This window comes from Cucurbita pepo, chromosome 1 (genome assembly GCF_057944985.1).
Source record: "Cucurbita pepo subsp. pepo isolate OVF chromosome 1, ASM5794498v1, whole genome shotgun sequence".
In the NCBI taxonomy this organism is placed as follows: domain Eukaryota; kingdom Viridiplantae; phylum Streptophyta; class Magnoliopsida; order Cucurbitales; family Cucurbitaceae; genus Cucurbita; species Cucurbita pepo.
Genome location: NC_141798.1, coordinates 11,709,954 through 11,737,063, shown reverse-complemented (window position 1 = coordinate 11,737,063; position 27,110 = coordinate 11,709,954). Strand labels below are relative to the sequence as shown.

The following is a 27,110-nucleotide window of genomic DNA, read 5'->3' as shown; positions in this document are numbered from 1 at the left end:
CCCCTATTCCATCACGAGGGTACGGACGCGTACATCCAATGGCAGGACAACGATCGTTATGCTTTGCATAGCGCTGTCGTGACAGTTACTAGTTCCAACGGGTGTCTTGCCTAAGGAGCTCCCAGAGTATGCTAGCCTGACAAGGAAAGTGGCCCAGCGGTGTGCGAACTAGCTGGTGAGACCATACTCGCACGTATGGGCTGTGTGTAGAGTATATGGTACACGTCCAAATTTATCCGTTAGAACAACACCGTAGGAAGACAGATTGAAAGATAGGTCCCATCATCTTATTGCATGTGATTGTTGCAAAACCCCGATAGGGGTCACTTACTGAGTATTCTAGAAATACTTAAGCCTCGTGCTACTATACTTTTCAGATAAAGGCAAGGCACCCATGTGAGATCGACAACGGCATCGCACACCCTGGGACCATGGCACATGCATAGGATAGTTGTTTTTCATTTCGTAGAATAGGTTAGTTTAGGTTGAATTCCCGTTTGCATAATTAGTATAGGTTAGAATAGGTTGATTTGTAATCGCATAATAAACCCTAGGGTAGTATAAGACAGTTGTTTCGGTGTTGTTCTTTTTTCTTTCTTTCCCTTGTATTCGTTTTTCGTGAGGTAATAAAAGGTCAGCGTAAGGCGCATTTATAATTAGAGTCCATTTAATGTAAATTCCGCATTTCAAGGTATAGTAACGACCTTAGATTAAATAGGTAAAATTTAGGGTTGTTACATAGAAACAACCCTCTAAACTTTTCAAGAGCTTCGGACTTGTGATACATTAGGTAAATATAGCCATATCTTGAATAATCATCGATAAAACTGATGAAATATTCATACCGTTCCTTTTCTTGTTTTAAATTTTATCGGATTTTTATCTTCTATTTTATTTTCTTTTTAATTTAATTTTTTTCGATTTCGTCTTTTTAGTCACGATTCGGCTTTTCGAAGCCTTGAAAATTGGGTCGTGACAATAACATAATTATGAATATTCAAAATTAATATTCTTATAAATATTCAAAATCGATTTTTATGAAATGTAAAGTTAAATAATAATTGGTTATATGAATGATTAACTTCAAATGATTTTAACAATTTTGAAGTTACCCTTGTGTTCTAAAACGTGGTTTGATATGAGTTTTTGTTTAAAAATTAAAAATATAGCATTCATTATTATTTATCACAATTTTATAACTTTTCCCAACCTTACTAACTTTGACTATTAACATACTCATATTCTGTTCTTTTAGTTTAGGTTTTTTTTGGACCCGTTATTAAACTATTTTCCTTTCTAGAATTAAAGTTATAATTAATAATAACAAACCTTCATTAATTAATTAATTAATTATGATAAATTCAAAAGTTTATATAGTTTTATTTAATTCCTTTATTCCAAGATAATTATTAAAATAGAATTATGAATAACATTATTTAGATCTAAATTTGATTTATAGTTAATCAAATAAATAAATGTACGTGATTATAAATTGTTAATTAATCATCGAGCAATACATTAAATTTATTTAATTAGTTAAATTAAATAAATGATTCTATTTTTAATAATCGAAATACTATGTTTTTTTTTTTCAAGTTAATTTGAAAAGTTTACATAGTTTTATTTAATTCAAAGATAATTATTAAAATAGAATAAGAAATATACTCCTATTTAAATATTTTTGTTTTCCTTATTTAGATTAAAACTAAATTTAATAAAGGCTTGGAAATATGAAAATTTAATACGATCGGAGTAAATAGAAACAACTAAATAAATACTTAAATAACATTCTATTTTTATATTAAAAAAAAAAACAGCGAGGGTTACCAAAAACATGGCCGTCCTTTCCTAGTTCTACGTAATAATTTCAATTTCCACGTCATTATCTCTCTCACGCGTATAAATAAAACAAAGAAATCTAAAATCCATGCAATCCCATGGCGCCTACCATATTTCTCCTTCTCGCACTACTTTCCATCGCCGAGTCCACTGCCGGCAAAGGCTGTGGTCTCGAGCTGGAACTCATCCGCCGCCGTCTCTCACCCGGCAATGTTTCACCAATGGCAACCAAATCACAAATTTGGTCGGAAACCAGCGAATTTATAGTGAAAATCGTCGTCGGAAAGCCGCCGACGGAGGTGATGCTATCCTCGACACCGGTAGTGATTTATTTTGGGCTCAGTGTCATCCATGTGCGAAATGTTACCGACAAACGAATCCGATTTACGACTCTTCGAAATCGTCAACCTTTCGAACCTTTTCTTGCAAGTCACCGTAGTGCCATTTCAGGGGGTCCGATGCGGCGTGCTCCAGCACCGACACGTGTAAGTACGACTATGGGTATGGAAGCGGATCTACGCAGGGAAAATTGGCGACTGAAAAAATGGCTGTAACTTCGAGGTCTGGAGTGACGACACCGTTTCTGGGGGTGGTGTTTGGTTGCGGACATAATAATAGTGGAACGTTTAATGCCAATGAAATGGGATTGATCGGATTTGGAAGAGGAGCGATTTCCTTCGTTTCTCAGGTATATATATATTATCACTTTCAATTATTATTAATATTTTTAAAAACATTATTCGCATTAAATAGTGAAACCAACCGTTAATTATATTCTTATTCAAATAACTATAAAGTTCAAAACCTTATAGTTAATGTAAATTCATATTCACAGATAGGTCCATGGGTCGGCGGCATAAAGTTCTCCCCTTGTCTGATGCCATACAACACCGACCCGAAAATCTCAAGTAGCCTCTCTATCGGGTCGTGTTCTGAAGTTAAAGGACCCGGAGTCATCACAACCCAACTCGTTCGACCATCCGACCAGACATCTTACTCTCTCACCATCACGGGAATCTCCATCAGAAAAACCCTCATTCTATACAGTACGTCGGGACCTTCGACCAAGGGGAATGCGGTTCTCGATATCGGCACGCCCCTGTCTATCCTCCCCAAAGAATTGTACGGACGATTGGCTGCCGAAGTTTGGCGGCATATCCCGTCAAAGCCCATTGCCGGATGGGTCCTTTTGCTTCACCGCGATGGGCGTTGACGACAAGGACGCACTCATCGGAAACAGTATGATGGCGAAGTTTTTTGGTTGGGTATGATATTGACAATATGACATTGTCGTTTAAGCCCACTGATTGCACCAAAAATTGGTTGAGATTTTTGGGCCTAGGAAAACAACACGCTATTTTATAACTATTATTACTTTTCTCCTAACATTTTGATCTGAGGTTTAGTTTGTTTTATTCATAAAATTTTGGAAAGCATTTATTAATATATGCACAACTATATTCTACTTTAGTCAATATTCTTTGATTTCTTTTTAGTAATTTTCCGTAACAAATTTTAAAGTAAAATTAGACATTAATTATTAATTATTTTTATTTAAGTTGTGAAATAATAAAATTAAATTTACTATAATTCAAGAGACCTTTTACGATTTCCAAAATTTAGGCACAATGATGGAATCGACGCTGGAGATCTGAGAAAGGAGATTAGGTTTTGAGATTGGAGGAGAAGATCTAATAAAAAATCGACGTCGGAGATCTGAGAATCCTCAACCTAAACCTTCAGTAGTCTGAGGCAAGGTGCTTTCACGAATCGCACCTCCCTATTTCATCAAAAACGTCAAAGAACTTAAGATTAGTCCGCGAATGTCTAGATCGAGATGTTTATCGAGATTTTGGTGTGCTAGTGAGGTTTTTGAGTGATTCTTGGACTTTTACCCTCTGGAGTGTGATCTTCGTAAGTTTTGAGTGAAAGCGGTCAAGATTTTCGTTCGAGTCGGAGTTTCAAGAAAACACGATTTTCGGTAAGAACTCATATTTTTCTGAAAATTCGAGCTCGAATAATAAGACCTGTGATTACGAAAACAATATAAGAAGAATATATGGTAGAAATAGAATATGAGATCAATAATATTCGTTAAGTGATTCGGATTATGGATTGGAAGATATAAAAATCGAAAGAAAATGGATCGAGAATGCTAAAAACTCACGTTTCTCGAAAATTTGGAAAAAACGCAGCAGGAGAGAGAAGAACGCCGCCAAGCATCGGTTGGCGTACGGAGGAGCACGGCAGCATCGGTGTTGGACACGTGGCGCATTCCGGCTGGTGAGGCGTGTCCCGCACGCTAGGTGACACGTGTCAGGCAAGCGGATTGGGGTTGGCCCGAGTCTGAACCGACGCTCCGCACGTGACCCGAGAACGCACGAACCAAATCGATGCTCCGACTCGGGCGCTACCCCACGACTGCGCGAGAAGTCGCACGTGGACATGCACATGTAAAACCTGCGCGTAGGAAGCTCTCCACGGCTCGTGTAGTGCGTGAGTACTTGTTTTCCTTCCGTTCGGCCTCCGTTTGCTTGTTTTTCATCCCGATTTTGATACTACCCTATTATTATGTGAATTAGGACCTGTCAAGGAAATTCTAGAATATTTGGAATCCTTTCCGCCAAGAAACTCGAGCTTGGAAAGGCACGCGTCAACCAAGTAAGTAACCATTTGGATTCACACGAGCAGTACTTGTAGGAACTGCTTGGAATAAGCATGCATGCTACCATACCGATAAACTTAGCTAGCCGAACCTAGCATATGAGTGAAAACCATGGAAATGAACTAATTAAGAAAATCGATGGAATCTAGTTCGATTATGTATCTGTTTCAATTGAGATTGTGATAATGTATGTATGTATGAGGAGGAAGGGAAACTTGTAAAATCTGCGCTCCGGGTGAAGGTGGATGTTATCTTCCCTTTGAGCATGTTTGTTAATATTACATGTATTGTTGCATGTTAACTGTAGTGCATGATTGCTTGTGTTATCTTTCTTGTTGAATAGGAGGAAACTACAAGCCTAGAATAGGGCGCTTGAGACTATTTAGGCTAGATAGAACCCTAAATTAGGATACCTCTTATAAGAGCATGCATTTAGATATGCGAAACGATTACCAGCGGATCTAGAACCCAGAATTCCAAACCACGACAGGTTTGTGAGACCTTGCACGAGAATCCTATGATGGTGTTACTATAATAGGTGCGGAAGCAATTTGGATCTTTCGCACTCTAAATACATCAATTATAATAAATTAGCTAGCATGTTCAAAAGCATTAAAACTCAATGAGTTTGAATACTAACCTTTTGTAGTTCAAATTCCTTTTTCCTCACAAACCGATTTCGAACCACCACTAGTGTCTTCTCTGGCCGTAGAACGGGATTGTAGAATCCAGTGAGTGAGTAGACTTGATAGGAATTTAGTATATCTAAAGAGAGAGTTTTGAGAGATTTTCTCAAAGTTTTTGAAGGAGAATTTTCATGTACCTTGATTACTCTATTTACAGAGTCATATTTGCATGTTCTTGCAAATTTGAGATTACCAAATTTTGACACTCAAAACTCCATTCAAATTTGTGAGATTATGTAGCAAGCATGCAAGTTTGGTTAAACCATATATTGACATTCAATATTCCACTAACTCAAACATGAATTTTTTCATTAATTTGACTTTCTTTATTTTAATTCCACAATTAATTTCAAATCAAAATAATATTAAATGATTAATTAAACCGTTTAATTAATATTTAACATTAAATCAAATGCCAATCCCAATCAATTCCGGCACACATTAATTATGATTCCCTATTCATAATTAAAACATTTAAATCTTATTTACATATCTCCAATTCTCTCTTTTTGTTTAATTCATATTTAAAACAAAATGAGGTTAAATATATCGTATATATTTAGCATATATTCCATAATTTGAATTCGAACACTTGGAACTCACTTATCATACTATTCTAAGGTTTAGTCCGATATGAGCTAGCAGGGGGACCTAATGGACCTACAGATCATGGGCTCCAACGATTCGAGATTAACCAGCTGAACTCATTAACCTTGTTAACCAACATTCGTTAACTACAAGGATACTCCACTATAGCCTAGTAGTTGCACTCCCCTCACTATAGATATATTTCTGTCCATTTGATATAACCATGATTAGTAAGTCGATCCTTCACAGGTTGTTCGTAACTAGGGCTGGGTCAATTTACCATTTTACCCCTAAAGTTACTTCTTGTTCCTTACGTCCCACTCATCCTCTAATGAACAATTGGTTTATCGTCCAACCACCAAACCGAATCCCTCTGGGCCAATGAGAGGGTCGGGCCCCTTGTTAAAGACTTGGAGTCAGTACTTAAGAGAACAACCTCTCTACTATCCCTAAAAGCGGGTAGGAGTGAATACCATCTTACACCCTATGTTCTTAGCTATTCACCCAGACTTACACCTGAAATGGGAGGCTTATTGAGTTTTCTTCATGGTCCGATCTTATGCAATACCCATTGCATAGGACGCCCCCACTCACATGTCTCCACATGTACAATTTAGTGATCACATTGTTTATATCATATACAAAAGTGGACCTCATGCATTATGTGTGCTCATGCATTTGGGGGGATACCCCTATTCCATCACGAGGGTACGGACGCGTACATCCAGGTTACTAGTTCTAACAGGTGTCCAGCCTAATGAGCTCCTAGAGTATGCTCGCCCGACAAGGAAAGTGGCCCAACGGTGTGCGAACTAGCTTATGAGCCCATACTTGCACGTATGGGCTGTGTGTAGAGTATATGGTACACATCCAAATTTATCCGTTAGAACAGTACCGTAGGAAGACAGATTGAAGGATAGGTCCCATCATCTCATTGCATGTGATTGTTGCATAACCCCGATAGGGGGGTCACTTACTGAGTATTCTAGAAATACTCAAGCCTCGTGCCACTATACTTTTCAGATAAAGGCAAGGCACCCATATTGTCACGACCCGATTTTGGAGGCTTCGAAAAATCGAATCGTGAGTAAAAAGATGAAATCGAAAACAAACAAAAAGAAAAGAAAAAATAAATAAAAAGAAGAGTGAAATAAAAAGATGAAAATCAAATAAAATTAAAATATTTCAAAAGAGGATTTAAGTTTACAAAAAGGAAATAAAATACAAATATAAAAGGAATTCGCAAAAGACTCCAAAAGACCAAAAAGGGACTGACTCTTTGGAACGACCCCCTCTGTGACCGCACAGCTCTCGAACGCTCCTCCACCTTGACCGACACCTGACAAAAAATAGAAAGGAATGAGTATAAAAATTTATACTCAGTAAACCACCTACTTGTAGGCTCTCTTCGCATCTTAATTTAACAGAATTCTCACGGTTTCATACTTCAGTTCTAGGACATCTGGTTCTAATCTTAGTCCCTTGGGGCTTGTCCCTTGGGTTTCAGCGGCTCATCGTCCTTTCATTAAACGCCTAAAGGTTCCTTACGCCAAGCTAATGTGGTCGGTATCTCTCTATGAGGTGCTACCTCTACATGGCTATCTGGGACTACATGGTATCTAGCCTAGGGGTGTGCTGAATACCCCTACGCCCATATAGTCCCCCTATGGGGGGCATGACCCAACCCGTTCCTATGCAGCTAATGGGCTATACGACGTGGGGACACATTTCCCATGTGAAATGGCTAAGAGCAATAAGGACTGATTAGGGACCCTTAGTCCTCCGACGAAGCTATAGATACCGTTCTCACGCTAGCAATCTATGAACACTCCGAGGTACCTTCTTGTCGTGGTAAACCGCTAAGTTCCTAGGGGAAAATTAAATCTGGCTGAAGCGACATATTGCTCCTAACAATAATTCCCTAAGCTTTTCATAGAAATGGGCCCTAGCAATTAACAGAGTGTGCATGCAATCGTCTTCTAACACCATACTATATAATTCATGCAAACTAGGCATACTGGCTCAAAAGGGCGATGACCTCCATCAAGCACCTAGAGCACGAAGTTCGCGCTCAATGGGGCGAATTCGTCAATCAAGCACCCGAAACACGGTATACACAATTCCAACATAAATTAAATGCATGCCTACATACACGGTATATCATATCGTTTCTTATTCTTCAGTTCTCAAATCATACATAATTCTAACGGGGTTATATTTCATGTCATTTATCGTAGTTTCATGTCATTCATATCATGCTGTATACACACAATTTAAGAGACCTAACATAACGTTCTAGGCTTTTAACATAACATTTCATCATATACACATCATACCATGACATATTGCATCACAATGTATCATATCTTAAACAAGTCATAACGTAAACACTTCATAGTGATATCGTTTTCTAACTTATCATAGCCTTAACGTTCTTATACCTATCACAGACATATCATTACGTGAACGTAACCTAACGCTATCGTTCTATCAATCTATCACAAACCTATCCCTTTCTACCCTTAACCTAACCGTATTCTTCCATCAATCTATCACAAACCTATCCCTTTCTACCCTTAACCTAACCGTATTCTTCCATCAATCTCTCTTATCCATATCACTCCGGTATGTAACCTAACCTTAACATTTCATGAAAGTATTTTACTCTTATCGTTACATTTCGCTTTGTGCATCCTTCTCGTATCCTATCTCAAACATATCCTTGAACACATCGTACCGTAATTATTATCATACAATTCACATTTTATAACATATACATAACATATAAGAAGCATATCGATCCACGGACAACTCACACATATCAATATATATGACACGTGCAGAACCACGGGACACGTGTCAACATCAAATATAACCATGTCGATAGTAAGGTCACTTACTTGGCTAGCTTAAGTCGTTGTCACAAATATATCTTTAATGAAAGTTCAATTCCGTCCTTTGAAATCCGAGGCACCCATAAGCCCATGACATTAGTTTCAGGTTTGAACTCTACAACATCATTTCTTTAATTTACATTGTTCCATTGTTAAAAGTCTTGAAATGTTATATATCTATAATTATATTTTTATTAAAAATCTTATTTTTGATGGTTACTATGGTATAAGAAAGTAGATACAGCTATTTAAGTTGGGCTACTGCTCTCTATATTTACCCTCTGTATTTACCTTTCCCTCTATATTTAGTTTCTGGTTTTGAATTCTCTAATCTTCTTCTTTATTTGTTTCCTTTTAATTCTGTTATCATGTATTCCAAATTTGGTGGATCTAATCTATTCATTTGGCTACGGATAAAAATTTAATCTAATATTACTAATCTAACCAAAATTTAATCTAATATTACTAATATGACTTGATTTACTAGAATCGTATAAATGATTGATATTTAGTTTCTAACTCAAAGGTAGACCATTGTAATAATTCAATGAAGATCTAACTATAATTGGTTGTGATTTCTAAAAAAAATAGGATAAAAGAAAATGAAGATTTAATATATGCCTTCTTGATCAGATCTAGAGTGAATCTCAACTGGCATTTTTTTTTTTTTTACTCAAGTAAATCTGACCATTATTGTTTTTCTTTTTCTTTTTGCAGTAACTGTTACTTTCTGGCACAAAGAGGGGTTGAGAAGAGATAATTGTGGGAAGGAATTAGAGGTTGGTGGAGAGGAGTGGGGAAAGTTTTTTTTTTTTTTTTTTTTTTTCTCTCTAAATTTTAATTTTAATTAATTTATTAATTTATTAATATTATTATTTTAACTATTTTTTTATTTGTTTATTTCTTTATTTATTTTTTGCGCTATTATATGTGACTAAACTTGATAGGAATTTAGTATATTTAAAGATAGAGTTTTGAGAGATTTTCTCAAAGTTTTTCAACAAGAATTTCCATGTACCTTATCACTCTGTTTACAGAGTCAAATTTGCATGTTCTTTCAAATTTGATACTACCAAATTTTGACACTCAAAATTTCACTAAAATTTGTGAGATCAAGTAGCAACAAGTTTGGTTAAACCATAAGTTGACACTCAATATTCCACTGACTCAAAACATGGATTTTTCTATTAAGGGAAGTCAACATTTTGACTTTCTTTATTTTAATTCAACAATTAATTTAAATAATTAATTTCAAATTTATTTTAATTCAACAATTAATTTAAATAATTAATTTCAAATCAAAATAATATTGAATGATTAATTAAACAATTTAATTAATATTTAACATTAAATCAAATGTCAATCCCAATCAATTACGCCGCACATTCATTATGAATTCCTATTCATAATTAAAATATTTAAATCATATTTAAATATCTCCCATTCTCTCTTTTTGTTTAATTCATAGTTAAAACAAAATGCGGTTAAATATATCGTATATATTTACCATATATTCCCTAATTTGAATTCGAACACTAGAACTCACTTATCACACTATTCTAAGGTTTAGTCCCATATGAGCTAGCAGGGGGACCTAAACTTGATAAGGCATCACATACCCATGTTCAAAATGACTATTCAAAAGCATTAAAACTCAATGAGTTTGAATACTAACATTTTGTAGTTCAAATTTCTTTTTCCCCACGAACTGATTTCAAACCACCACTAGTGTCTTCTCCGACCTTAGAACGGGATTGTGGAATCCGGTGAGTGACTAAACTTGATAGGGCATCACATACCCATGCAGACATAAATACAATGAACTAGGGCATCACATACCCATGCATTTTCTCCCACTTGCCTTAGATTACATAACTCGTAGTCCTAGACTCACTAGGTGCCCTTCAAACACTTAAGCCGTGAGGGGCTTTGTAAATGGATCAGCAATGTTGTGCTCTGAAGCTATCTGTGTGGCGACCACTTCTCCTCGTTGCGCAATCTCTCTTATGAGGTGATATTTGCGCTCAATATGTTTTCCTCGCTTATGGCTTCTTGGTTCTTTAGAATTTGCAACTACTCCACTGTTATCACAATAAAGAAGAATAGGCAGATACATATTTGGAACGACTTTCATATCAGTTAAGAACTTCCTAAGTCATACTGATTCTTTCGCTGCTTCACAAGCAGCAACATACTAAGCCTCCATGGTGGAATCAGTAATGCAACCTTGCTTTATTATGCTTCTCCGTATTATTGCTCCTCAGTTCAGAGTGAAAACAGATCTCGATGTCGATTTCCTCGAATCTATATTGGTCTGAAAATCTGAGTCAGTGTACCCTGTAAGGATCAGATCCTTAGCGCCATACATTAGCATATAGTCCCTCGTTCTCCTAAGATACTTAAGGATATTTTTAACGGCAGTCCAATGAGCATGTCCCGGATTGGACTGATATCTGCTGACAATTCCCGCAATATAGCATATTCTGGTTGGGTACACAACATAGCATACATCATATTGGGATTTATGCCCTAAAGCCTCGTAATTAATTGTTTAGTTTTTAACAATAATTTATATTATTTTATTTGTAATTTAATTGTTATCCATTGTATGAAAATCAAAGGTTATTAATGTAATCTTGAACAGTATGTGGTTGACATACAAGAGGATCGTGTTCAAGTAATAACCTAAAGAGTCTATAGTATACGGATAAGGTTGGGTGCCTTATCCCGGTAACACTATTGATACGATCCAGTTTGTAATCATTACAAATGTTTTGATTCAAATCATTCATGTGGAGACATGTAAGTGGGGGTATCCTATACAATGAGTTTGTATAAGACTGGACCAAGAAATATTTAATCTCTCTTTATAAATCCGTTAATTGAGAAATTAATATTTCACATGATGATCATATGCGACTTGATCTTAATCTTGAGTGAGTTATGAACTCCTACGTGTGAGGGCTTGTCCTTCAATTTACATGGGTGAGAATGACTCTTTTAGCCCATTCAATATGCCTACTATTTTAGGGACTTGACCAAATAGGGAGTTGGGAACATAATATCATGAGATGGAATTCACTACTTTCCATATAAGGAAAGTAGATGAGTTGTTCTCTTAAGTGCTGATTTCGGGACTTGAACAATGGGGCCCCACCCTCTCATTGGCCCGATAGGGACTTGGTTTATGATTGGATCATAAGCAAATTGTTCATTAGAGAATCAGTGGTACTTAAGGTGAAAGATGTAATTACAGGGGTAAAACGGACTTTTGAACCAGCTGTAATTATGAACAACTCGTGAATGATCGACTTGCTTGTAGTGATTATATCGATGGACATAACTTGTCCTACAGTGCATAAGAGTGCAACTCTAGGTCTATAGTGGAGTGATCTACCGTTAATGAATGGAAATTAATTAATTAAAGAGTTTAATTAATTAATTTTATATCATTGGAGCTTATAATATGTAGGTCCACAAAATCCCCTTGCTAGCTCAAAAGGTTCAATTTATTTGAAAGAAAATTTAAAGTGTTCAAATTGATATTTAATATATTAGATATATTAAATATAAATGAGAAAATAAATTTTAATTTGAAATGTCAAGTTAATATTTAATAAATAGAGAAAATATATTTAATTTGAAGTGTTCAAATTAATATTTAATATATTAGATATGTTAAATATAAAAGGAGAAAAACATATCAATTTGAAAGGTTCAAATTAATATTTAATATATTAGATATATTTTCAAATTAATATTTAATATATTAGATATATTAAAGAAAAAATATATTTATTGTATTTGATACAATTAAATATTAAATCAATTAATGTATTTGATACATTAAATAAAAATATATTTTAAATTTGAATGAGATTCAAATTAATTAAATATATATTAGAATATCTTATAATATCTAAATATGATTTATATAAGGTATAATATCATAATATATTAAATATGCAAATATATTATTTGACAAATATTCTCCGAGAGTCCTCATAAATAGGACCCTCGAGTTGAGCAAAAAAAAAACATCAATCTCTCCCACTCTCTCTGGAGAATGAAATTATATCACGAGAGAATTCTTGAAACTCCTTCAATTCTGTTGGGATTTTCTTTCAAGAGGCTCCCACAAGCCTTGACCTTGTGTTTGAGTTAAGGAAGATCTTGTGGAATGTTCAAGAATGGTTAAGAATGAGAAATAGAAATGGGATCGAAAGTATGATCTTCATTCCGGTTTACCACGTTTAAATAGGATACAAACTATCAACTAATACCTAAAAATAGAAAAAAATATATAACTAACTAAATCTTGTAAATAAATAAAATATACGGTGAATCAAATCTATACTAACAACTCCCTAACTATCTCAGATATATTCTAACTGATTATTAAAATATATCTCCAAAATATCCTCTTAATACTCCCCCTCAAGTTGGAGAGTGTATGTCGATCACACCCAACTTGTCCTTCAAAAAGTCAAACTGCTGTCTTCCCAAAGCTTTAGTAAAAACATCTGCCAATTGCATTTTGGTCGAAACATAACACGGTTTGATGATTCCAGCTTGTAACTTTTCTCGAACTATATGACAATCTATTTCAATGTGTTTCATACGTTCATGAAAAATTGGATTGGCTGCTATATGTAATGCTGCTTGATTATCACAATATAATAATGCTGGTTCGGACAGTGGAACATTCAAGTATTGAAGAATGTATCTTAACCAAGTTAACTCTAAACAAGTATTTTCCATAGCTCGATACTCGGCTTCTACTGATGATCTTGACACATTAGTCTACTTTTTAGACTTCCAAGAAATAATTGAATTTTCGAGGAAAATGCAGAACCCAGAAATAGACCGTCTGGAAGTTCGACAACCACCCCAGTCAGAATCGCAATATGCTTGTAATCTTAAATTGTTTTCAGATGGCAGTAGGAGTCCTTGACCAGGAGTGCCTTTGATGTACCTTAGAACTCGAAGAGCTGCCTCCCAATGTGGTTTTCTTGGTTCATGCATAAATTGGCTAAGTATACGAACTGAATAAGCTATGTCAGGCCTAGCGACGGTCAAATATATTAATCTACCAATCAACCGTCTGTATTTACTTGGATCATTCAACTTCTCTCCTTCAGTTAAAGAAAGTTTCAGATTTTGCTCCATAGGAAATTTGTCTGGACGTGCTCCTGTAAGACCTGTGTCTTGAAGAATGTCTAGAGCATACTTCCTTTGAGACATAAAAATTCCTTTTCTAGATCGAGAAAATTCAATGCCTAGAAAATATTTCAAATTTCCTAAATCTTTGATAAGAAATTTCTGGAGTAAACTAGTCTTGAGATATTGAATTTCTTTGAGATCATTGCCTGTCAACAGAATATCATCAACATAGATTAGAACTGCAGTGAAAGAAGTACCTTTACTCTTAGTAAACAAGGAGTAATCTGCTTTGGACTGAGTGTAGCCTACATTTTGTATTGTAGAAAATATGGAGAACCAATTGCGAGAAGCCTGTTTTAATCCATAAAGAGATTTATGGAGCTGACATACTGTATTCTCCCCCTGTCGGCAAAGACCTGGTGGTAAAGACATAAACTTCCTCGTCTAGATTACCATGGAGAAAGGCATTTTGAACATCCAACTGATGGGTGAACCATTTTCGAGCAGCAGCAACAGTGAGTAAGCAACAAAGTGTAGTAAGTTTCGCTGTAGGGGAAAATGTTTCTGTGTAATCAATACCTTCAACCTGAGTGTATCCCTTTGCTACAAGTCAAGCTTTATAACGTTCAACAGAACCATCAGAGTTGTATTTAATTTTGTACACCAAACGACAACCAATAGCTTTATGACCAGGTGGTAGAGGAACGAGAGACCATGTATGATTACGTTCCAAAGCTGCAATTTCATCATTCATAGCCTGCTGCCATAACGGGTCACCAACTGTCTCGTCATAGGTTTTAGGTTCTGTCTGGGATGTAATAAGAGCTAGAAAAGCATGTTGAGTAGGAGAAAAACGAGAGAATGAAAGGTAATGATGAAGGGGATACCTGGTGCCAGTGCCGGGACTTGAGCTAGAGGTTAAATGATTGGCTCTAGAAGACATCTCATAATCCTTATGCCAAGCTGGAGGTTGTTTAGTACGAGTAGAACGTCGGAGTGGAGCTGATGTATCAGGTGGGATAGGATTGGAATTAGTGGGCGAATCTGGAGATGGTGGAGGAGACGACGAAGTAGTAGGTGAAGGGATAGAAGGTGAAGGAGGAATAGGAGGTGAAGGAATAGAAGGTGGAGGATGGATGTTTTCGTAGGATGGATCATGAAGTGGTACAACAGGAGTCGAAGGAGCTAATGTCGAAGTTTGTGAAGCTGATGAAAAAGAAAAATCATCTTCACAAAATTTAACATCACGACTGATAAAGAATTTGTGAGATTGCATGTCATACAACTTGTAACCTTTATGACCACAAGGATATCCTACGAAAACACAAGGAATTGCCCGAGGTTCAAATTTTTGCTTAGGATGTACTATAGTTGCATAACATTTACAACCAAAAACTTTAAGATGATGAAATGTAGGTGGTCGTTTGTAGAGTGCTTCAAAGGGTGTCTTGTTAGATAACAATGGTGATGGCGTTCTATTTATAAGATAAACAGCCGTTAAAATGCACTCTCCCCAAAAATTAAGTGGAACCTGTGATTGAAAAAGAAGAGACCTAGCTACATTTAGGATATGGCGATGCTTACGTTCTACGACTCCATTTTGTTGTGGAGTATAGACACAAGTGCGCTGAAATTCAATACCACAAGAAGTAAAGAATGGTTGCAAAGATAGGAACTCAGTCCCATTGTCTGATCGAACTATCTTGATAGTAGTATGAAATTGAGTTTGAACAAATTTAACAAAGTTCATTAACAAATGATGTACTTCTGACTTATGTTGCATTAGAAAAACTCAAGTACATCGAGTAAAATCATCAACAATAGTGAGAAAAAAACGCAAACCAGAATGGGTAGGAATTTTATGTGGTCCCCAAACATCACAATGTATCAGATCAAAGGCAGAATGGGTTGTTATTGAACTTCTTGGGAAAGACAACCTAGTTTGTTTTGCTAACGGGCAGATACTACAATTATGAGAATAACTCGCATTATTAAGATGCAATTGATCAGCTAGAAATTTAAAACGAGAAAAAGAAGGATGACCTAGGCGTAAATGCCACAAATCAGATGACTGAGATACTTGATGAGCTGAAGATTTGATTGGAGATGAAGAAATATGATGGAGACCTCCAAATTGTTTACCCTAGCCAATCATCTTCCCCGTAGCCAAGTCCTGCATAACACAAGAATCAGGATAGAAGATGACATAACAATTCAAGTTATTGGTAAGTTTGCTGATCGACATTAGGTTTAAATTGATGAAGGCACACATAAAACGTTGTTTAATTTAAGGTTAGGGCTAAGGGAAATATTGCCAGTATGTGACACACGTGCTGTCTCTCCATTAGGCAAATTTATTGTAGACATGATGGCAGTGTTCAGTCATAACAGAAGATTTTGATACTATATGATCCGTAGCTCCACTATCGAGAATCCATGAATTAGAACTCGCAGAGTTAATAGATAATGTAGATATGGGAAACAAACCTGCAACATTGATGTGATTGTCAGAATTACCAGAAGGGTGATGATTGATTGCAAATAAGGCTTGTGCTATCTGTCGTAATTGCTCAGAAGAAAATTTTGGAATGGAATTAGGTGACTGTTCTTCTGTATTCAACTGTGAAACATCGGCCATATTTGCAGATGATCGATATCCACGATTATTGTGTTGATTGACTTGTCTTGTCCTTCCAGAATTATTTTTCTGTCGACACCGATCTTCTGTATGGCCCCTTCTATCACAAAACTTACAGTGAAACTTAAGAATTCGACACTCATTGATTGTATGATCACTTTTCTTGCAGTGTTCACACGATTTGTCCTTGGCGAATTTTGAATATATTGTTTTCTTCTGCACTGCTGATGCAATCGAGAAATTCTCAGTAGGTTCAGAAGTTACCTGACGCTGCATCTCTTCTTGTACAAGTAATGAATAGGCTTGCCTCACATTAGGTAATGAAGACATCATCAATATGTTAGATCTCACCGTTTTATAAGATTCATTGAGCCTGATGAGCAATTGCATCAACTTGTCTTCTTTGCGTTAATCAATATGTATTTGACGTTGATTACAGGTAAATGGTGTGCGGTACGCTTCCAGCTCATCCCAGAGTCCTTTGAGCTTGGTGAAATATGTTGACAGTGCCATGGTTCCTTGTGACATCGTTGCTATCAAGTTTTGTATTTGAAAAATTGCTGGAGCATTCTTTTGTGAGAATTGATCGTGAAGATCAACCCACACTTGATGAGCTGTCTTGGCGTGAATAATGCCTTTAGCGATATCTGCTTCAATGGAATGAGTTAACCAAGATATTATCATACTGTTGCACTGATTCCAGAGTTCGAATTCGGTTGAATTTGCATCTTGGGACGGTTCCTCAATTGTGCCATCAATGAAGCCAATTTTCTTCTTGGCAATAAGAGCATGCATAACTGATTTACTCCAGGATTGGTAATTTGCTCCATTTAATTTTATTGGAACAAGTGAATATCCTGGCTGATCAGAGTGATGAATATAGTAAGGTGTGTTAAATCAACATCCGAAATTTTGAAGCTGGATTTGGATGATTCCGCCATGAAGAAATTTTTGATATTTAAGAACACCAAGATTGGTGCTCTGATACCATGTTAAGAATGAGAAATAGAAATAGAATTGGGATCTAAAGTATGATCTTCATTCAGGTTTACCAAGTTTAAATAGGATACAAACTATCAACTAATACCTAAAAATAGAAAAAAATATATATAACTAACTAAATCTTGTAAATAAATAAAATATACGGTCAATCAAATCTATACTAACAACTCCCTAAATATGTTAGATATATTCTAACTGATTATTAAAATATATCTCCAAAATATCCTCTTAATAACAACTTCTACATGGTTGGAATACTTCGAGGAGTCTTGCAAGCTAGGGTTTTTACAAAGGCAGAGTTCTTACTCTTCTATTTATTGCTTTGCTTTAATTCTTAATAAAAATCAAAACGGTTCTCAATGCTTCCGCTACGTGGATGTTCCCTTCAATTGGTATCAGAGCCTATTGATTTTTATTTTAAATTAAAAGTAGTATGGTGGATGTTTGATTTCAAACCATATGTGATATGTCTAATATTCTTTTGTAAAATTGATTTTTTTTGGCATATCGATGTGGTATTAGATTTACCGATTTGTTAGACAAATGTATATGATTAGGTTTATTTTAAATTGAAAAGAGACGACGGCGGCGATGATGACTTTCATCAATTCGTTGTATAGTTTAGGTTTTTTGAAACCTTAATTTTATTACATCTAGAATTGTTCCATGAGTAAAAGATCTACATTTAGATTTTTTTTTTTTTCAAAAGGAAAATATGTATATTTGGAATTGTTCCGAAAAATTCTAGATTTAAAATTGTTTGAAAAAGTTCTGGGGAGAATAAGGAAAATATATATTAAATTTGGAATGGTTCCAATATAAAGATCTCTAACCCTAATATTATTACACTTGGAATGATTCTAAGAGGAAAGATGTTAAACTAAAAAGGAAAGATATTAAAGTTTAATTTTAATTTGGAATTGTTCCAAAAGAAAAGAATTTATTACATTTGGAAGAGTTAAATAATGGACCGATCTTAAAATTTAATACTATTAAATTTGGAATTGTTCCAAAAGTAAAACATTGAAGACCATATATGAATTGGACTTAAATTATTGTAATTTAATCCAATTTCAATTTCTATGATATGCCAAATATGCCGGTTAATTTTGCTTTGTTTCTTTTTTTTTTCTTTTTAATTTAATTATGCATATGAGGTGGTTTTAAATTAATTGATTGCACCAGCCATAGATTAAGCATAATCATGCCTTTGATTTATTTTTTAATATAAATGTTATATTTGAACAAATAGAATTAAGATGATTTTCTAATAAGCATGTATTTTCATATACATTTTAGTATAATTGTTATAATTGTTATACTTGGAAATAAATTAGAATATTAAATTAGAATTGCATCCAATAGGAATAGGATTAGGGTATGTTCTAATATGATTAGAATTTTTTTTAGTAATCTATTAAATTTGATTTTAAAAGGTTTAAAATGTTAGGATTTTAAAATTATTCCATAAGTGAGTTAGTTTTTAATAGGATTAAAAGCCGTTTAATTCACGTATGTTCATTGATCTAGTAAAGTTTTTAATAGGGTTAAAAGCCGTTTAATTCACGTATGTTCATTGGTCTAGTAACTAATAGTTAATTAAAGATTAATGAATTTTTAAGTATAAATTGACTATAAGGGAACTCTGTCTAAGGAAGGTTCTAGCTAGGCTGAGGTATTTAAGCTGACAGAAATGGACACCTCTACCTCGGAATTGACCTGCGAGTTCAATTAGTCAAATTTTATTTAATTTCATTAAGCATGCTCATAATGTAATTAGTTTTTAATAGTTTAAAAACTTGGTAATTCACGTTAAAAACAATCCAACCAACATAAGGGTTATGAAAGGGTAGATTGGAAACTTAGATAAATAAAATTAGCCTAATTTGTCTTAGTAATAAAAAACCCTATTTCAAAATACTTAGTGGGAGAGGACGTTTGTTAAGATATCAAGATATTAAGGACCATGTCAAGATATCCTACGTTTTCTATTATTGATTCACACCGTGAGATTCATGCGGGGCATCGTGGCGGCATTTGGACCGTCCCCCTACGGAAGGTGTTTGCATGAGTCAATATCAAGGTGAATATATTGAGAAGGTATTTATAGTCAATGGGAGAATGAAATGTGTCAACATATCCTATGGTCTCCATCATTGGTTCATAACATGAGATCCATGAGGGGCCTCATGGCGGCTTTTGGACCATCCCCCTACGGAAGGTGTTTGCATGGGTCAATATTAGGGTGAACTCTTGAAAAGGATAAGATAGTAATTTTATTTCTAATACTTGAACTACCCTACGGCCGCACTTGTTGGGATAAAATAACAAGATCTAAAATGATGGATTACATTTACAAACAAATCATTAAGGTTGTTAATGATGTTCTTGGCCGAACTAATGGTAACTAAATATTATAGGAATAAGAGTTATTCTAGTATAATATTTGGTTGAGATTGTCTCAGTTTAGTGAAGGAACACTTGACCTATCCTACGACACTTGTTCTAAATCACTGAAGTACCATAGCATTAGAAATGGTTTATAGCGTTCACTTTAAAAAATTGTTTGTTCTTATGCGGAAATTGAATTGAATGAATAGTTGATTGTTTGTAATTAAATAATATTTTATATATTTCAAATATTATGTTTAAATTCTCTCGATTGTTTAATTTTCATTACTGATAAGTCAGATTGAGAAAATTTCAATACTTGGAAAAATAATATTAGCACTATATGATGGTAATATATAATTTTTTTTTTTCTTTATTGAGAAATGTTCTCCAGACCTATTGTCAATGTGAATCGAATTGTTCGAAGAGCATATGATTGGTGAATCAAAGGGGATGAGAAAGCTTTGTTTATGTTTTCTAGTTGGACATGTTGGATGTCATGACTAAAAGATAAGAAAATGACTAAGTCAATAAAAGCTAAATTGAGATAGTTATCTAAATGATCTAGAAATTAAGTATTACAACCATTCAAGAAAAACTGATGACTAAAATTATGATAGGAAATAGTTCCTAACCAGGGAGGACAGTCCTAGAGAAATTTTTTAAATTACTCTATGGAAAGAAAAATCAAAGAAAAATCTAAATGACAGTAAACTTAGTTTACTAAATTTTTGGTGGAGACTGAATGAGACCACTTGAATAGTTGATATAAGATCTACTATCAAGATTTGTTCTTCATTACATTTATATGTAATTCTTGAAAAATACTTGATGAGGTAGAATAGATTCTACGGGTTGACACTAGGAAATCAATCTCAATAGGTGTAGTAGGAGACATTAGGTGTAGTAGGAGACATTAAGATGTAGTAGGAGATTCTATGGATTCTACGGGTTGACATTAGGAAATCAATCTCGGTAGGTGTAATAGGAGACATTAACATATTTTTAGTAACCATGAGAGAAATTCAATTTCCCAAACTTTATTATTAAGTAGTTTAAATAGTATGAGTTACTTCAAAATATTAAAGTTTATATTTTCAAAATTGTTTGAAAATATGTTCGGCTCAAATTAAGTACAATTAGTATGGGTTAAAATGTTAACACTTACTATGCTAGGAAATATTGAGATATTCATGATTAGAGAATCAAGAATAAAAAGACATTGTTTTCTCCAAAAGATGATATTTGTCTTTAGCAGTTCATTTGATTAATGTCAAATTGAATACAATAAAAAGACTAGTAAAAGTTAATTCTCTAAACGTTCGAGTTAAGTAGTTTACATGTTTCTAGATCTCGCTTTTCATGCAAGATAATCATGGGGCCTTTACTGAAAAAGTCTGGAAGACCAAAAGTCTGTTGAATGCAAAAGTCAAAGAATATTGTTAATATTTTATCAATCTGATGGATGATTTCAATATATAAGTATCCTTATCAAATGTAACTTACTCTATTTTTTTTTTTAAAAAAAGTTCAAGAAAAATGAGACTAAAGTTAAATCTATTTTGGTAAATCTATCACGACATTATGATCCGATTATAATGAATAGTATGAGAACATTGTGTACTAAATTTAGTTGATAGAAGGTGGAATTGATTTTCAACTCTAAGCATAATCCAATTTTGTGAAATTGTGATGTAAGAGGATAAAACAAGACTATATTAAATATAGTCACGTATTAAAAAAAAATTATAAGTCATTACCAAACTCTGGTTAGGATATGCAATAGGGATTGCATGGTGAACATGATTGCCTTCAAAATTGTCTGAGACAATTTTTGAGATTATGGAAATGTAGTAAACTTAGTTTACGACACTTCAATAATTGTAATCAAGCATATATGCTGAGACAAATATGTTCAAAATTATGCCTAAGTGTAGACTACTCCTAAAGAGAAACAAAATAGTCCTTTATTTAATTTTAAATAGAAAAACATATTTGTATGACAAACATAATTTTCTAAAGAAGTTGAAATAGAAGGACACACCTTTAATAAGGTGAGATAGTGTTAATTAAATAGTTCCAAGTGAAGCCTCTAATAATGAACAAAAGTTGTTAACAATTTAATTTGCCTTGAGAATCAAGTGGATCCTGGTAATTAATTGGATAAGCCCCATCTTAGTGGGAGAATTATGAGATGATTCAATCCTACTAAAATTCAAATTGTCATGTTAGATGACCAATTTGAAGGCTTATTACCCAATAGTTATGAGGGATGATGAATAAGTTAAAGTTATAAAATCTAGGGATTTGTAGATGTTCTTGATGAGATTAAACTCATAGGATATGAGGATCTACAAAAGGAAAATTATGTATAGATAAAAAGATACCGATCTTCAAAACATGACTCATGACAAAGAGTTGAACAGATAGGAGAAAGTAACTTGAAGTAGACTTCATGTTGTTATTTAGAGTCTATTGTTATTCTCTAATTCATTTTTATATGAGATAGGTTAAATGAATATTTGAAATTATTTTGTGAAAAGAAATTTAAAGAGACGGCATCTACCATATTATTATATGAATTTATTATTAAAGATTATTATATGAATTTATTATTAAAGATCAAAAGCAGAAGGTTTCCTATTAAAGATTATTATATGAATTTATTATTAAAGATCAAAACGTAAAAGTTCATTTTTTAAATGAATTTAACCTATAAATTTTTTAATAGAAGGTTTGATAACCTATGACTTTAAATAAATTGTAATGAGCTTGTGAAAACAAGAAAATTATTGGTGAGTGGATTTTCTCAAATTTTATGTTTATGACACATTACTCATTATCTGTCCGTCTAACATAAATAGACTACCTAACCAATTCCAAATAAATGATTTGGGATAATTCTGTATCTCCTAAAAATAAATATTTAAGGATAAACATTAATATTGTCTCATGTATTATTGACAAAATTGTTGTCAAATATTTGATGCAAGACTTCAAAGAATGATAATGATCATTGAAATATGAAGTCACATGAATAATATCATAAGTAATCTCAAATGTTGAGAGTATGATTAATTGTCTTTTCTGAATGGGAGACAATTAATGCGTATATGAGAATTAACGTTAAATATACAGTTAGTTAGATTATATTAGTTAAACTAATGGTATTACCATTAAGTGAAAAATTAAAGTTTTCTCAGAGTATCGATGGATAATGAGAATTTTTCATTTTGTATATGGAGTTAAAGATTTGATCTTTAAGTGATACACTAGTTACATAAATTTAAAGAAATTTATGTTAAGATCAATTCTACTATAGATGGTGAAGTATGGTAAATCAGAATATTTTTTGCTTTTAAAGCAACAAAATGACTTGTATGACTATAATAATTTCTTAAACATTTGAAAGGTGTTTCAAATGTGATTTAGTTTGTTACTTTTATTGTGATGATAGTGATACAAAGACTAATATTAAGGAAATTATAAAAGATCAATCTATAAAGAATGATATTGAGAGAAAGCAGCGTGGTAATGACCAAGATGATTTTTAATGATAATTATTTTGATTTATATAAAATGACTCTCTAGACTAAAGTGTTTGAGGGTCATCTAGAATGTCTAGGATTACGAGACATGTCTCATCTTATCTAGGACAAGTGGGAGAACATGTTGGGTATAGAGTATGCCCTAGGACACATGTCTCACCAGCTTTAGTGCAAGTGGGAGATTGTTGGGATTTATGCCCTAAAGCCTCGTAATTAATTATTTAGTTTTTAACAATAATTTATATTATTTTATTTGTAGTTTAATAGTTATCTATGGTATGAAAATCCAAGGTTATTAATGTAATCTTGAACAGTATGTGGTAGACATACAAGAGGATCGTGTTCAAGTAATAACCTAAAAAGTCTACAGTATATCGATAAGGTTGAGTGCCTTATCCTAGTAACACTATTGATACCGTCCACTTTGTAATCGTTACAAATAATTTGATTCAAATCATTCGTTTGGAGACATGTAAGTGGGGGTATTCTATAGAATGAGTTTGTATAAGACTGGACCAAGAAATATTTACTCTCTCTTTATAAATCCGTTAATTGAGAAGATTAATATTTCACATGATGATCATATGCGACTTGATCTTAATCTTGAGTGAGTTATGAACTCTTGCCTGTGAGGGCATCTCCTTTAATTTACATGGGTGAGAATGGCTCTTTTAGCGGATTCAATATGCCTACTATTTTGGGGACTTGACCAAATAGGGAGTTGGAACATAATATCCTGAGATGGAATTCGCTCCTTTCCATATAAGGAAAGTAGATGAGTTGTTCTCTTAAGTGCTGATTTCGGGACTTGAACAATGGGGCCCCACCCTCTCATTGGCTCGAGAGGGACTTGGTTTATGATTGGATCATAAACAAATTGTTCATTAGAGAATAAGTGGTACTTAAGGTGAAAGATGTAATTACAGGGGTAAAACGGACTTTTGACCCAACTGTAATTATGAACAACTCGTGAAGGATCGACTTACTTGTAATGATTATATCGATGGACATAATTTGTCCTACAGTGCATAAGAGCGCAACTCTAGATCTATAGTGTTGTGACCTATAGTTAATGAATAAAAATTAATTAATTAAGGAGTTTAATTAATTAATGTTATATCATTGGAGTTTATAATCTGTAGGTCCATAAGGTCCTCTTGCTAGCTCAAAGAACCCTAAAAGATTCAATTTATTTGAAAGAAAATTTGGAGTGTTCAAATTGATATTTAATATATTAGATATATTAAATATAAAGTAGAAAATAAATTTAATTTGAAATATAATTTAATAAATAGAGAAAATATATTTAATTTGGAGTGCTTAAATTAATATTTAATATAATAGATATGTTAAATATAAATGAGGAAAAACATATTAATTTGAAGGGTAAAGTAATATTTAATATATTAGATATAATAAAAAAAAATATTTATTGTATTTGATATAATTAAATATTAAATCAATTAATTTTGATACCTTAAATAAAAATATATTTGAAATTTGAATAAGATTAAAATTAATTAAATGTATATATTAAGATATCTTATAATATCTAAATATGATTTATATAAGGTATAATATACTAATATATTAAATATGCAAATATATTATTTAGTAAATATTCTCCGAGAGTCCCTATAAATAGGACCGTCGACTTGAGCTAAAAAAACACATCAATCTCTCCCACTTTGTTTGGAGAATGAAATTACATCACTAGAGAATTCTCGAAACTCTTTCCCCAATCCCTTTGGGATTTTCTTTCAAGAGGCTCTCACAAGCCTTGACCTTGTGTTCGAGTCATAGTAAGAAAGATATTGTGGAATGTTGAAGAACTTCTGCATGGTTGGAATACTTCGAGGAGTCTTTGCAAGCTAGGGTTTCTACAAAAGTAGATTTCTTACTCTTCTATTTATTGCTTTGTTTTAATTCTTAATAACAATCAAAACGGTTCTCAATGCTTCCGCTACGTGGATGAAGAGTTCATTCCCATCAATTGGACTACCAACTACTGATGCATAGGAAATATGTCTCATATCCTCAATTTCTTGACGGGTCTTAGGAATTTGTTCGTTCGACAACTAAATTTAATAAGATCTGAGTAAATAGAAACAACTAAATAAAATACTTAAATAACATTCTATTTTTATATTAAAAAAAATAGTGAGCGTTACCAAAAACACAGCCATCATTTCCTAGTTCTACGTAATAATTTCAATTTCCACGTCATTATCTCTCTCACGCGTATAAATAAAACAAAGAAATCTAAAATCCATGCAATCCCATGGTGCCTGCCATATTTCTCCTTCTCGCACTACTTTCCATCGCCGAGTCCACCGCCGGCAAAAGCGGTGGTCTCAAGCTGGAACTAATCCAATGCCGACTCTCACCCGGCAACGTTTCACCGATGGCAGCCAAGTCACAAATTTGGCCGAAAACCAGCGAATTTATAGTGAAAATCGCCGTCGGAACGCCGCTGATGGAGGTGCATGCAATCCTCGACACTGACAGCGATTTATTTTGGGTTCAGTGTCGTCCATGTACGAAATGTTACCGGCAAACGAATCTGATTTACGACCCTCCGAAATCGTCAACCTTTTGAACCCTTTCTTATAAGTCGCCGCAGTGCCATTTGAGGGGGTCCGATGCGGCATGCTCCGGCACCGACACGTGTAAGTACGACTATGGGTATGGAAGCGGATCTACGCAGGGAGAATTGGCGACTGAAAAAATGGCTGTAACTTCGAGGTCTGGAGCGACGACGCCGTTTTTGGGGGTGGTGTTTGGTTGCAGACATAATAAGTTTAATGCCAATGAAATGGGATTGATCGGATTTGGAAGAGGAGCGATTTCCTTCGTTTCTCACGTATATATATTATCACTTTCAATTATTATTAATATTTTTAAAAACATTATTCGCATTAAATAGTGAAACCAACCGTTAATTATATTCTTAATCAAACAACTATAAAGTTCAAAACCTTATAGTTAATGTAAATTCATATTCACAGATAGGTCCATCGGTCGGCGGCACAAAGTTCTCCCTTTGTCTGATGCCATACAACACCGACCCGAGAATCTCAAGTAGCCTCTCTATCGGGTCGGGTTCTGAAGTTAAAGGACCCGGAGTCATCACAGCCCAACTCGTTAGAACATCCGACCAGACATCTTACTGTCTCACTCTCACAGGAATCTCCGACGGAAAAACCCTCGTTTCGTACAATACGTCGGGACCTCCGGCCAAGGGAAATGCGGTTCTCGATACCGGCACGCCGTCGACTCTCCTCCCCAAAGAATTGTACGGACGATTGGTTGTCGAAGTTCGGCGGCATATCCCGTCGAAGGCCATTGACGATGATACTCTTTGCTACAAAGATAATTTGGGGGATTTGGTGATGACTCTACACTTCGACGGCGGCGTGGATCTGTGATTGAGTACGGTTCAGACTTTCAATAAGATGCCGGATGGGTCCTTTTGCTTCACCGCGATGGGCGTTGACGACAAGGACGCACTCATCGGGAACAGTACGATGGCGAATTTTTTGGTTGGGTATGATATTGACAATATGATGGTGTCGTTTAAGCCCACTGATTGCACAAAAATTGGTTGAGATTTTTTGGGCCTATGAAAACAACACGCTATTTTATAACCATTATTACTTTTCTCGAAACACTTTTGATGTGAGGTTTAGCTTGTTT

The 27,110-nt window shown here is 34.2% G+C and overlaps 2 protein-coding genes across 2 annotated transcripts; both read left to right on the top strand.

The window, feature by feature from the left end:
- The first annotated feature begins 1,937 nt into the window (after window positions 1–1,937).
- On the top strand, window positions 1,938–3,052 carry LOC147794763 (aspartic proteinase CDR1-like). The gene is made up of 3 exons (XM_087122920.1): window positions 1,938–2,159; window positions 2,279–2,527; window positions 2,675–3,052. The coding sequence occupies exons 1-3, from the start codon at window positions 1,938–1,940 to the stop codon at window positions 3,050–3,052; spliced, it is 849 nt and encodes a 282-aa protein (XP_086979046.1).
- A 22,643-nt stretch (window positions 3,053–25,695) lies between these two features.
- Window positions 25,696–26,842, top strand: LOC147794762 (aspartic proteinase CDR1-like). The gene is made up of 3 exons (XM_087122865.1): window positions 25,696–25,896; window positions 26,038–26,277; window positions 26,423–26,842. Exons 1-3 carry the CDS (start codon window positions 25,696–25,698, stop codon window positions 26,840–26,842), a joined length of 861 nt encoding a protein of 286 aa, XP_086978991.1.
- Window positions 26,843–27,110: the final 268 nt, after the last annotated feature.

What these genes read in the sequence shown, in the direction of transcription:
- LOC147794763 (XM_087122920.1), top strand. Translation starts at nt 1,938, where the DNA reads ATGGCGCCTACCATATTTCTCCTTCTCGCACTACTTTCCATCGCCGAG. An exon ending in TGATGCTATCCTCGACACCG is followed by an intron (nt 2,160 to 2,278) that starts GTAGTGATTTAT and finishes AAGTCACCGTAG; the next exon opens with TGCCATTTCAGGGGGTCCGA. An exon ending in CGATTTCCTTCGTTTCTCAG is followed by an intron (nt 2,528 to 2,674) that starts GTATATATATAT and finishes TCATATTCACAG; the next exon opens with ATAGGTCCATGGGTCGGCGG.
- LOC147794762 (XM_087122865.1), top strand. Translation starts at nt 25,696, where the DNA reads ATGGTGCCTGCCATATTTCTCCTTCTCGCACTACTTTCCATCGCCGAG. An exon ending in TCGGAACGCCGCTGATGGAG is followed by an intron (nt 25,897 to 26,037) that starts GTGCATGCAATC and finishes AAGTCGCCGCAG; the next exon opens with TGCCATTTGAGGGGGTCCGA. An exon ending in CGATTTCCTTCGTTTCTCAC is followed by an intron (nt 26,278 to 26,422) that starts GTATATATATTA and finishes TCATATTCACAG; the next exon opens with ATAGGTCCATCGGTCGGCGG.